The 13291-nt window shown below is 42.4% G+C and overlaps 1 protein-coding gene across 2 annotated transcripts in view; it reads left to right on the top strand.

The window, feature by feature from the left end:
- NEDD1 (NEDD1 gamma-tubulin ring complex targeting factor) overlaps positions 1–11873 on the top strand; it is an 89727-nt gene extending 77854 nt beyond the window's left edge. For both annotated transcript variants that reach the window (XM_033950761.1, XM_033950760.1), the window contains 2 exons: positions 7589–7655; positions 11199–11873. In XM_033950761.1, coding sequence (XP_033806652.1) covers positions 7589–7655; positions 11199–11303 — 172 coding nt within the window. In that variant the 3' untranslated portion in view covers positions 11304–11873. The remainder of the gene's footprint in view (positions 1–7588; positions 7656–11198) is intronic.
- The last annotated feature ends 1418 nt before the right edge of the window (positions 11874–13291 follow it).

Genomic DNA, 13291 nt, shown 5'->3' with positions numbered 1-13291 from the left:
CCCCTCTTGCATCCCTTTCCATCCATCCCACGGTTCCTTCTCCAGTTTCACCACCACATCCAACTTTTCTCCCTCTCATCTCTCTCCTCTCCATGTATTCCTATCTCACTTCTCTCCCATCACCATGTCCAATAATTCTCTCTCCCTCCCTAATTTTCTCTCCCTCCCTATGCCCAACAATTCTTTCTTCATTGCCCCATGTGCACCATCTCTCTTTCCCTCTCATTCAGACACCCATGCCCAACAGTTCTCCCTTTCTATTCCTTCCCCCACCTCTGCATCTCTTTCCCTTACTCCTACATTCTTGCATCCTATGTCCCAAGTTCATGCTCCCCTCCCTCCCTTCCTTCATTTTGTGTCCCACATTCATGCCCCCCTCATTCCTTCCTTCTTTTTTTCCATCCTTTGTCCGAAGTTTGTGTTCCCTCCCTTCCTTCTATGTCTTCAACATGCCTCTTCTCGCTTCCCTCCCACAGGTGTTTACCTGTTCTGGCCAGCTCCCTCCTCCCAGCCGTACTTCTCTTCACAAAGCTGTGGCCCGCAGCTTACCTGGAAAGCTTCTGGGTCAGCCGTAGGCAGCGTTTAGGAGCCGCTGCTCGCAGCTGGGAGGAGGGAGCCGGCCAGAACCTGGGGACGGCCTGTAATGTAAATAAAATAAACATTTCTGTGCAGCCCGGTTTGGCTCAGCCCACGGCCCAGTACTGGTTTTTGGCCCAGTACTGGTTTTTGGCCCGGTAGTTGGGGACTCCTGTGTGTAAGAATTGCAAAAATTAGATAAGCAAGATATTCCTAGAGGTGCATTAAACTTACATTATTAAATCTTTCCTAAGGTATTCTAAAATGGCCTTTCTGTTGTTATGGGTAAATGGAGCAGCAACAGAATTAAGCAGAGGGAAAAGAGAGCAAGATAGACACTGAAGATGAGGTTCTAGCTGCAGTTACCTAAATGCTTACATATTGTCATCAGTAGGTCAAAGCTACATTCAGGTTCAGATGACTATTGTTTAAGATCTTATTGAGATATTTTGAATAATTTTACAAAATCGAAGAGGCCCTTCTTGACAGGGTTTTGCAAGCAAGTTTAAAATACAAAGAGATGACGTGATCTCCCCAGCAAGTACAGGATAAGGGAACTGAGCTACCATTTCCAAGTACTGTATGTAGTTGTGTATTCTTAACCACTCCGCTGCATCTAGGGAGGAAAGGGCTTGGTAATTAGACCTCAAGAATGATAGGATGACTGCAAACTGACAATCGGATTCTCTGACCTACTAGATTGCCATGTGTCCTGACAGTGCTCCTGGGAGAAGGTTTGAATTAAATGATGAATTTTTAATGGACTTCTCCTCCCACCAGTGCTTAGCAGCGTCTCTCAAACTTTTTTACCTCCGGCACACTAAATGGAGCAAATGTTTTTCGCGGCACAGCATAATTGAAATGATAAAATTGCAAAACCAACAAAAAATTACATTGAGAGTTATTTATTTAAAGTTCTTTAAGCTAAGAATGGGTAATTGTAACAATGGTGAAACTAAAGTAGATAGAATAGAATAGAATTGCTAATCAATGCGATGGATGTGCTTGTTCTTGAGTGCAAATTAACTCAAAACGTGGCTTGATAGTGGGCAAGCAAACACGCATGTCATCGTCCACCATCTGCAGCCGTTCTCTTTTTTTTTTTAAATTTAATTTAATTTCTATCGGAGCTGAAAATCTCAAGTTTGCAAAGATGATGAGATCCAAACATTAACAGAGACTTGATTGCTTTGTTGCTCACGTTAGGATAACTACTATCCGGGAATAGACTGGGACATTGGGCACTCAAATTGCACGAGAGAAACTAAATTCCTAGAGGCAATAAGGGACTGTTTCATGGAGCAGCTGGTCACGGAACCAACGCGAGGGGATGCCACGCTAGACCTAATCCTCAACGGGCTAGAAGGACCCGCAAAGGAAGTGGTGGTAATAGCACCATTAGGGAACAGTGATCACAACATGATCCAGTACAAATTAAACATGGGAACATCAAAGGTGAAAAGAACCAAAACGACAGCACTCAACTTCAGAAAGGGAAACTACAAGGACATGAGGAAAATGGTAGGAAAAAAGCTCAACAGCAACTCAGGGAAGGTGAAGACCGTAAAGGAAGCCTGGACACTGCTTAAAGGCACAGTGCTCGAGGCACAAGACCTGTGCGTCCCAAGGTTTAGGAAAGGGTGCAAAAAAAATCGAACTAGAAACCCAGCATGGATAACATCTGCAGTTAAAAAGGCGATAAGTGACAAGAAATCATCCTTCAAGAAATGGAAAAAGGATCCAACAAAAGAAAACCAGGAAGAGCACAAAAGACACCAGAAAGAATGTCATCGAGAGGTCAGGAAGGCAAAGAGAGAATATGAGGAAAGACTGGCAGGAGAAGCAAGAAACTTCAAACCCTTCTTCAGGTATGTGAAAGGGAAACAACCAGCCAGAGAGGAAGTGGGACCACTGGACGACGGAGACAGGAAAGGAGCGATAAAGGAGGAAAAAGAGATAGCTGAAAGGTTAAACAAATTCTTCTCGTCAGTCTTCACCAGAGAGGACACATCCAATATCCCAGAACCCGAGGTGATTATAAACGGAGAACACGACGAAAGGCTGGTACAACTAGAGGTAAGCAAAGAGGATGTCCTCAGACAGATAGACAGACTAAAGAGCGACAAATCACCAGGCCTGGACGGCATCCACCCAAGGGTACTAAAAGAACTGAGAAACGAAATAGCAGAGACACTTCGCCAAATATGTAACCTCTCCCTAAAAACTGGGGAGATCCCAGAGGACTGGAAAATAGCAAATGTCACGCCCATCTTTAAGAAGGGATCAAGGGGTGACCCGGGAAACTACAGGCCTGTAGCTTGACCTCGGTTCCTGGAAAGATGCTGGAAGCAATGGTAAAGGACACAATCTGCGAACACATAGAAAACAATGGACAACTGAAGGCGAGCCAGCATGGCTTCTGCAAGGGAAGGTCATGCCTCACGAACTTGCTGTACTTCTTTGAGGGAATAAACAGTCAGATGGATAAGGGTGAATCCATAGACATCATTTACCTTGACTTCCAAAAAGCCTTCGACAAGGTACCACATGAACGGCTACTTAAAAAACTGTGGAACCACGGGGTGCAAGGGGATATCTACCGATGGATCAAACACTGGCTAGCGGGCAGGAAACAGAGGGTTGGAGTCAAGGGCCAATACTCAGATTGGCAATGGGTCACGAGCGGAGTTCCGCAGGGGTCGGTGCTGGGACCTCTACTATTCAATATATTTATTAACGATCTGGAAACGGGGACAAAATGTGAGGTTATCAAATTTGCTGATGACACCAAACTCTGCAGCAGGGTTAGAAACACGGAAGACTGTGAAGACCTACAAAAGGACCTAACGAGACTGGAAGACTGGGCAAAAAAGTGGCAAATGAGTTTTAACGTGGAGAAATGCAAAGTCATGCATGTAGGGAAAAAGAACCCGATGTTCAACTACAAAATGGGGGGAACACTGCTAGGGGTGAGTAACCTAGAAAGGGACCTGGGGGTGATGGTCGACTCATCACTGAAACCATCGGCGCAATGTGCGACAGCCTCAAAGAAAGCAATCAGAATGCTGGGCATCATCAAAAAGGGTATCACAACCCGGACGAAGGAAGTCATCATGCCGCTGTATCGCGCAATGGTGCGCCTGCACCTGGAGTACTGTGTTCAATACTGGTCGCCGTACCTCAAGAAGGACATGGCGGTACTCGAGGGAGTGCAGAGGAGGGCGACTAAGCTGATAAAAGGTATGGAAAATTTTCCATACGCTGACAGGTTAAAAATGCTGGGGCTGTTCTCCCTGGAGAAGAGGAGACTTAGAGGGGACATGATAGAAACCTTCAAAATCCTTAAGGGCATAGAGAGAGTAAATAAGGACAGATTCTTCAAACTGAAGGGAGTCACAAGCACTAGGGGTCACTCAGAGAAATTGAAAGGGGACAGGTTTAGAACAAATGCTAGAAAGTTCTTTTTTACGCAGAGGGTGGTGGACACATGGAACGCGCTTCCGGAGGAAGTGATAGGCCAGAACTCTGTACAGGGGTTCAAGAAGGGTTTGGATAGGTTCCTGGAGGATAAAGGGATAGAGGGGTACAGATAGAACTTGAGGTAGGTTATAAAAGTGGTCAGAAACCACTTCACAGGTCTCAGACCTGATGGGCCGCCGCGGGAGCGGACCGCTGTGCGAGATGGACCTCGGTCTGACCCAGTGGAGGCAACTTCTTATGTTCTTATGTTCTTAAAAGTAAAACTAAAATTACTTGCTGTTAGTTTTCAAGGACAATCACGTCAAAGAATGATGCTTGTCTGGGCATTTGCATCCTTACACACACAGACGCTCATAACATTGACACTCTTGCGTATGCGACGTACGTGTCGTCTATTCTAGTGTACGCTTAAGAAGGGAATTTTTTTTTTTTAAATAAAGTAAAATTCTGGAATCTCTACTAGGCATCTCTTCAGGGCACACCACTGTGCCATGGCACACAGTTTGAGAGACGCTGCAACAGAGCACATGACTTTCAGTGTTTCCTAAAAATGATACATCAGATTTGGCACCTAAGGGGAATTGGCTCCATCAGTACAGCAGAATCACTTCTCTTTATGTTCAGTTTTTCACATAATGTAAACAAGAAGGAGATGCTGTCCTCTGAAAAGGAAAATGGTAAAACCAGAGGACATAATTTGAGGTTGAGAGGTGGTAGATTCAGGGGCAATGTTAGGAAATTCTACTTTACGGAGAGGGTAGTAGATGCCTGGAATGCGCTCCCGAGAGAGGTGGTGGAGAGGAAAACTGTGACTGAGTGGGATGAACACAGAGGATTTAGAATCAGAAAATAATATTAAATATTGAACTAAGGCCAGTACTGGGCAGACTTGCACGGTCTGTGTCTGTATATGACCGTTTGGTGGAGGATGGGCTGGGGAGGGCTTCAATGGCTGGGAGGGTGTAGATGGGCTGGAGTAGATTTCGGCAGTTGGAACCCAAGCACAGTACCGGGTAAAGCTTTAGATTCTTGCCCAGAAATAGCTAAGAAGAAAAAATTTAAAAAAATTAAATTGAATCAGGTTGGGCAGACTGGATGGACCATTCGGGTCTTTATCTGCCGTCATCTACTATGTTACTATGTTACTATGAAAAAAGGAGTAAGGTCTAGAGCAGAGGTTCCAGTCATTGGAGGTTTTATTCTATTCCAAGTTTCAGTCAAATATACAGAGAATAGTTTGTTTGATTGAAGCTCAGAATTAGAGAATGACAAGTGGACAAATTTTTTCCCGTCCCCATGGGAACTCATTTTTCCATCCCTGCCATGTTCCTGCAAGCTCTGTGCTCATTTGCACAAGCCTCAAACACTTACAGGAATGGGACAGGGGCAGTGACAGAACTCGTGGGGACAAGACGGGGAAATTGAGTTCCTGCGGGGATGGGGGAAAAATGTGTCCCCCTGTCATTCTCTACTCTGAATAGAATATATAAAACCTCCATTGACTGGAACCTCTATTCTATGCCTCATTCTCTTTCCACCCAGTTTTTCATATAAATACAGCATTATACCAGGAAGTCAACAATCTAGAATGAGTTTCATGAAATGCAGCTATATAGACACTGCTGGATAGCACCTGGGAAAAATTCTTTTTAGCTTTGCAGAATAAATGCAAACAACTATTTAGGTAAAGTAGATACAACAAAACCTCTTGTATAGATAATTAAGTTTTATCTATATAAATGCATTATAATACCAAGGCTATTAGAAGGGTAATAGTGTGTTTTGAAGTTATCTGAAGTCCAAAGAAGGCAGGAAGCTTATAATTATTCATTTAGGGGCAAGGTAACTAGCAACCGTCTTAAGAGAAGTTCTGAGCAGGGAAATGAAAATAAATACCTTTAATTACAGTACTAAACAAATGGACACTGTAGCAAGCCCTTGGGGTGTCATATAGCATGCATGTCTCTACAGGTTTCCAAATAGAGCCATGTGCTGGCACTTTGGTGTCAAGAAATGCACCACCACCATATTACTGGCCATAACAAGAGGGAACAGTACAGTTTAGGGGATGAAGAACTTATGTGCACGACGGAAGAGCGGGACTTGGGTGTGATTGTATGTGATGACCTTAAGGTGGCCAAACAGGTTGAAAAGGTGACGGCGAAAGCTAGAAGGATGCTAGGTTGCATAGGAAGAGGTATGGCCAGTAGGAAAAAGGAGGTATTGATGCCTCTGTATAAGACTCTGGTGAGACCTCATTTAGAATATTGTGTACAATTCTGGAGGCCGCACCTTCAAAAAGATGTAAAAAGGATGGAGTCGGTCCAGAGGAAGGCTACTAAAATGGTATGGGGACAGACTTAAAGATCTCAATCTGTATACTTCTGAGGAAAGGCGGGAGAGGGGAGATATGATAAAGACGTTTAAATACATATGTGATGTAAATGCACAATGAGAGGGCATAGAATGAAGTTAAGAGGTGATAGGTTCCGGAGAAATCTAAGGAAATACTTTTTTTTACAGACAGGGTGGTAGATGCATGGAACAGTCTCTTGGAAGAGGTGGTGGAGACAGAGACTGTCTGAATTCAAGAGGACCTGGGATAGGCACGTGGGATCTCTTAGAGAGAAGATGAGATAATAGTTACTGCAGATGGGCAGACTGGATGGGCCATTTGACCTTTATCTGTCATCATGTTACAATGTTTCTATAGCCATAAAGTTCTATGACATCACAGTGCAAGTGTTAAGAGCCTTAGCCTATAGGAAGAGGAGATGCAAATGTTAAGAGCCTTAGCCAATAGGGAAAGGAGGAGATTGTGGATGCTGTGGATGGGCAGACTGGATGAGCCATTTGGCCTTTATCTGCCTTCATGTTACAATGTTTCTATAGCCATAAAGTTCTATGACATCACAATGCATGTGTTAAGAGCCTTAGCCAATAGGGAGAGGAGGACACAGTGGATGCTGCGGATGGGCCATTTAGCCTTTATCTGCCATCATGTTTCAACTTGCTAGTAGTTCAGGTGTGGAAGAAGGTGAGCCAGGCCAAAAAATAAAAAAAATGATTGACAGCAGTTCGCTAGCAATGTGATAGGAGAGCAACTTTATGATATCGGAACAGAGCAACTCAAGCTTCACAATAAGTTAGCTAGGAAGTTATGATGCAGTATTTTAACACTTGGCCTTCTGACATCGTAGTATTGCATGCAAAACTATAATAGGAGCTTTGTTTTTGATATCATCTTGGTAGGTTATTTGACTAATAAAGAAAAAAGGGTTATTTGTATAGCCGTGATGGACTGGGTGGGAGGTAACACAGCAAGACACTCTTCTTTCAAAAATATTGTGCATTAGTTTAGCTTGAGTTTGATCTTATTTTGTTTATCTATTATAGTGAAAAGTAAAAAAAAAAAAAGTTTATTTTTAATAAATTCTTAATTTTTTTTTGTGGGTGAGGGAGATAAGGGAGACATGCAAAGGGACATTAATCTTTGTATCTCCAATGAATCTCCTCATTTTGTCCTTTCCAGGGAAGCATGCCATCGAGACATTGTGAATCTGCAGGTGGAAATGATAAAACAGTTTCATATGCAGCTGGTATGTACCAAGCAAAATGTATAGATGCATGCTGAAAAAAGGGCACTTTAGATCTTCATAAGTGCTTTTGGTAAACGTCTGTGACTATCGCAGTATGTTGCAAACAATCAAACGAAGGCCTATAGCTCGAGTTTTCTAAGCATTGTGGTCGTTGTGACTCGAGCTCTCTTATGCTTCCACAGCTGGTGTCATGATTGTTGCAGTTGTCCAGGTCTTATTGTATGAGTACCAGGGAACTAACCACTGATGATAAACAAGGATCAAAGGAAACCAGAAGCACAGCTAGATGATCATGTGTGTGAAAATATTGAAAAATTAAACCACCAGAAGACATACATTCTCAATGCTAGGACATATGCTCAGAGACATGTAGCCCTTCCAGGGAAGATGATCCTATTGAAGAACTTGCCACCCGATCACCGCATTTGAAACAATTGGTAAATTTCTTGCTTCTAAATGAAAGTTCTCTTTAACTTGAAAAAAAAAAAAAATAAACACTTTGAGATGAGTGTTTGGCTTAAGTTTTTGTTTATTATTTTTTCACGTTAAAGAGAACGTTCATTTAGAAGCAAGAAATTTACCAAGAGGCATTCATTACAAATTGTTACATATGTGGTGATCGGGTGGCGAGTCCTTCAATAGGGGCATCGTCCCTGGAAGGGCTGCATGTCTCTGAGCATATGTCCTAGCATTGAGAATGTATGTCTTCTGGTGGTTTAATTCTTCAATATTTTCACACACGCGATCATCTAGCTGTACTTCTAGCAGTCCAGGTGTTGCCATATCTGAATAAATGGAACCGATGTTAGTACGATAGTTAAAATATCAGTTCCACTTATTCAGATGCGCCAAGACTCACTGCAATAGTTATGGCTAAAGCTTGTTTCTTTGGTGAAGGGCTTGGATTCTTCAGGGACAAAACATGTCCTAACCTTCTGTCATTCATGGATTTAGCCTTACGGAGACTTTTCTTTCAGCCCTTGGGCTATCAGGGGGGCCTGAATCTTCTGATACAGTTGTTTTGGAAAAGTTTAAGATGAAGCTCGTGGAACTGGCACCACTGGAAATAAATGTACAAAGATAGCAAACTGCTGTATATCTACTGTATATTCCCAAACAGCTATTTAGCACATGGGTATTTCATTAGGAAAATAACATTGACAATTTATAATGCATCTGTATTTAATGTGAGGAAATCCTGACCTTACTTGCCAGAAGAGTAATGAGCTTTCTGCAAATCACTGAGAAGTCGCACTTCATTTGCAAGCTGAGGGTCAAAATGAGAAAAAGAAATAGATTTCAAGTTGTGAAGTTAATAGGGAGGAAATAAAATGAACTTGGAGCCACATGGAATTGAGTAATTTACTTTTCATCATGAATTACTATGGTCAGTATGAAGGTTTCCCCTTCCAGAATGATTTCCCCTAAGTTATCCTGTGACTTTTAGGTTAATGGCGTAGAAAAGTGTGCATTTCAAAAAATTGATCTTGAGCTGGCATTACTCTAATAAGGGAGATATGAATTTATTAATAGAATGCTAAAGTAAAAGAATTGAAAATAACAATTCAAAGGGCCTGATTCTAAAAATGTCATCTCGATTGTAGACAGTGGGAGGCATCCTACCGCCGTCTAACAGACCAATTGGGGCGCATGTTTAAAAAAAAACAACAAAAAAACAATGGGGCGAAGGATGCCTACAATGTAGGCATTCGCACTTGTATGGAGGTGTCTAGGCACGCCTATGAATGCCTAAGGCCGGTATAGTCGTGGTTCACACTGGAAGTAGCCTTTAGGTGTCCATAGGCGTGCCTGGGCGCTTCTTATAGATGCCTGCATTTAAGGCATCTGAAGAAGAAAATATTCTGGATTTGGTGCCTACCGATGATTGACGCATGGTAGGCGCCCATTTTGCAAACGCCTTCGGCAGGCGCCGTTTCCAGAATCGGGTCCAAAATGTATTCAAATGTTATACTTTGTAATGGTAAAATTCAAGGAAGTAGCAAGTGTGGTATTTTTGACATGACTTCAAATTATACAGGAGTCGTGGGAGAGAAATAGGAAACTGTTCTGGGTTATTCCAAGATAGAAGAGAAAGACATTATGGAGGGGAGAGGGCTTACAGAAACAAAATCAACCATTCTTGTCATGTTGTGCTCTTTAGGTGTTCTGCAAGAAAATGGATAATGTCCTGGTTATGGTTCTTTGCCTGAGATACCTTTTGGTGCAGAATAGAGAATGACATGGGGACAAATTTGTCCCCGTCCCTGCAGGAACTCAGTTTTTTTGTCCCGTCCCCATGAGTTTTGTCCCTGTTTCTGCCCCATTCCTGTAAACTCTGCTTTAATCGCATAAGCCTCGAACGCTTAATGATTTTAAAGTGTTTTGAAGCTTGGGCAGATGAGGATGGAATGGGAAAATGAGTTCCCGCGGGGACGGGAAAAAATTTGTCCCCATGTCATTCTCTAGTGCAGAACTCTGAGGGCGTTGCTTCAGGAAAAGAAGTGATGTCAGCCAGAGCTCTGGAACCAGTGCTTGGCATCATGCACCTTGTTGAACCAGGAGAGCTGAAGCAAGAGGGATACTGTGGTGGGGAAAAGCAACCAATGGCAGCCAGAGCTCTGGAGCCTACACTCAGGCGCACATGTTTTTACTGACTTGCAGCAGTTATCACAAAAGGGCAGTGTGTCAGAAAATCACAACAAATGAAGCCACAAACCCGAACCCAGCCATTCACTGCTGGGGAGTTTGCACTGCACTCTTGAAGCAATTCTAAGAAAAGGTGTGCACAAGGGGGGCGAGTGTTATTGGCAGTTATATGCACTAAGTGTAATTCTGTAAGAGAGTGCATAAGTGTCTTATTCAGCTACAATGTGGGCGGAGCATGGGCAGGCCATGGGTGTGTCCACCATCAACCTTAAGTGTCTTATAGAATTCCATCAGATGAGTGGTGTATTAAGACTGCTCTACTTAAGCCTACCATTGGCTTGACGTGCACAGATACACCTTCCTTTTTGACATACTGGTGGGGTTTTTTGCTAGTATTCTATAATGGATTCTAGAGTGCCCTTGTTCCATTATAGAATTGGTACTCTCCATACTGCATTGGCGCACCCAAAGAGATGTGCCACTGTTTAGAATTACCCCCTTTTATGAGAATGTGGCTCCAAAAAGGGAGCAATACCGCCCATCCCATCAAGTAGTTCAGCCTTTCCCCCTTTTTTTTAACGCCCATTCTTGGCTGAGAGACTGAAGAAAGGTTCCTCCAACTTTGCTTCTTTAGTAGTTTTTCCTCTCTCTGTGACTTGACCTCGCTGTATCTACAGTGAACCCAAATCTCTCCAGCCCCCATATTTAGGAGACTAAAAGGCCAATAAGAAAACTTGAGCCATGGCCTTCTGTGTGACAGGTGTGTAGTGCTTCTTCCTCCTGAGTTGTAGGACTAGCTCACACTGCTTTAATTAAATCGAGTAATATTGCAATGGCTGAATCAGCTGTGTAGCATATATAACATTTGGTGATGTTTCCCTTTTCCTTTTCTTTCAGAATGACATGCATGTTTTACTTGAAAGGTATTCCGTAAACGAAGGTCTGGTAGCCGAAATAGAAAAACTCAGAGAGGAAAACAAGAAACTGCGAACCCACTATTGAAATGGCTGCACAAAGATTTGATTAGTCGGCGTGAACGCGCTCCGTTTTCTGCTTTGTACCTTGGGATGTCATCTTTCTGCACTTAATAGCAGGAGATCCAGTATGTTCGTCGTCTGAACGCCCCTTCTCATTAGAAGAAAAGGCACTGGATAAGTACAGCATAGATGTAGCATTCATATCGCTGACACAGCTGTACTGCTAAGGAGCTGGACAGATACATGATATAAAGAAAATGTCGAGACTTTTTATGGCAAAACAGCTTAAATATATCTTTTTTACTATGAAAGCTAATGGGGTGAGTTTTATAACAGAGCTTTAGGTAGACCCTAAGTGCCTTTATACTAAAAGGAATTTAGGCAGACATGTTTTATGTAAAGGTTTTCCTATAACACTTAAAATCTATATTTTTGATTGGTTTCTACTTTTGTGAGTATTTTGAAACTAACAAGAATATTTCTACATAAAGAATTCTTAATATTTTTGTGAAAAAAAATCTCATTTCAACAAGATGCTTATATTTTGAATTGCTTTGTATTTATTTAGCTAATAAAGACTAGGAATTAAGTACGACTAATAATTTGGTATAATGGAATCAAAAGGTCATCCCAGTCTACTTGTATTTCTTCAAGAACGCAGGTGGTGATTTCAAATTCGTTCAAGCTGGTAATTGTGACCTGTGATTGTTGGGCGACTGTAGTGTACAATTGTATTTGCTTAAGACTAAGGCCTCTTCTATCAAACTGCGCTAGCAGTTTTTGTCACAGAGAGCTGCGCTGAATGGCCCGCACTGCTCCCGACACTCATAGGATCTCTATGAGTGTCGGGAGCAGCGTGGGCCATTCAGCGCGGCTCTCCGCGCTACAAACTGCTAGTCCAGTTTGATAGAGGAGGCCCCAAATCTTTGCATGAGTTAAAGAGATATTTTCAGTCTTGCTTCTCATCTCACTTGCTGTAAATGTTTCTTAAAAACAGAGAATACTCTGAAAGCATTATTACATCATTAACCACATGCCTAGGAGAAGGGGTAGGAGAAATGGAATGAGATGCTGTGGGAAGGAAGATTAAGAGCAAGAAATCCAAGGGGGTAAACACCCAGGCTAGCATTAGAACATACTTGTTTACAGGTAGTGTTGCAGATGCATGGAACAGCCCCACAGTGGAGGTGGTGGGGGGCAAAAACACAGAAGGCCTTAAGGTACATAGACCTAGAGCAGGGGTAGACAATTCTGGTCCTCGATAGCCACAGGTAGGTCAAGTTTTTAGGATATCCACAATAAATATGCATGAAATAGATTTGCATCCCAAGGAGACAGTACATGCAAATCCATCTCATACATATTCATTGTGGATATCCTGAAAACCTGACCTCCCTCTGGCTCTGGAGGACCGGAATTGCCTACCCCTGACCTAGGGGAAAAGAGAGATTTTATTGCAAAGGACATAAATTGTACAGACTAAGACTAAGCTTTGTGGTTCTTACATGCTATCACATTCTCCTGTTTTTCTCGCATTTCACTTGATTGATTTTTGAACCCTTTGTTCCTATTTCCCTGTACCGGCTGTTTATATTGAGGCATGCCCTAGATTCTGCATGACCTGTCTTGATGGTTTTGCTCATTTTAATCTCAGTGCTGCATTCTTTCTCTCTAAGAATATTCTCTTAAGCAGTGATGAAAAACTGAGTGCCTGAAGCTGGCAGAACTGGACATTGATAATAAGATATGCATAACATGAAAGAATTTGTTCCTATTACATGCAGGACCATCAGAGAACTGCAGAATGCTGTAGATTTTCATAGGAAAGACAGATTTCTGAAAAGGGGGTGCTGAAAAGTTATCAGCCCAACCAACTTCTTAAATTCTGAACATTATTTTGCCACTGTAGCTGAAAAGAGTGTTATTTTATTTTACAAAATGCCAATTTGCAGAATCGTAATGCTATGTTTTGACATTGTTTCAGATCATTGATTGAACCATAGTGTGGAATTT

This window comes from Geotrypetes seraphini, chromosome 7, assembly GCF_902459505.1.
Source record: "Geotrypetes seraphini chromosome 7, aGeoSer1.1, whole genome shotgun sequence".
NCBI lineage: Eukaryota > Metazoa > Chordata > Amphibia > Gymnophiona > Dermophiidae > Geotrypetes > Geotrypetes seraphini.
The sequence above is the reverse complement of the archived record's forward strand: the minus strand, read 5'-3'. Positions and strand labels throughout refer to the sequence as shown.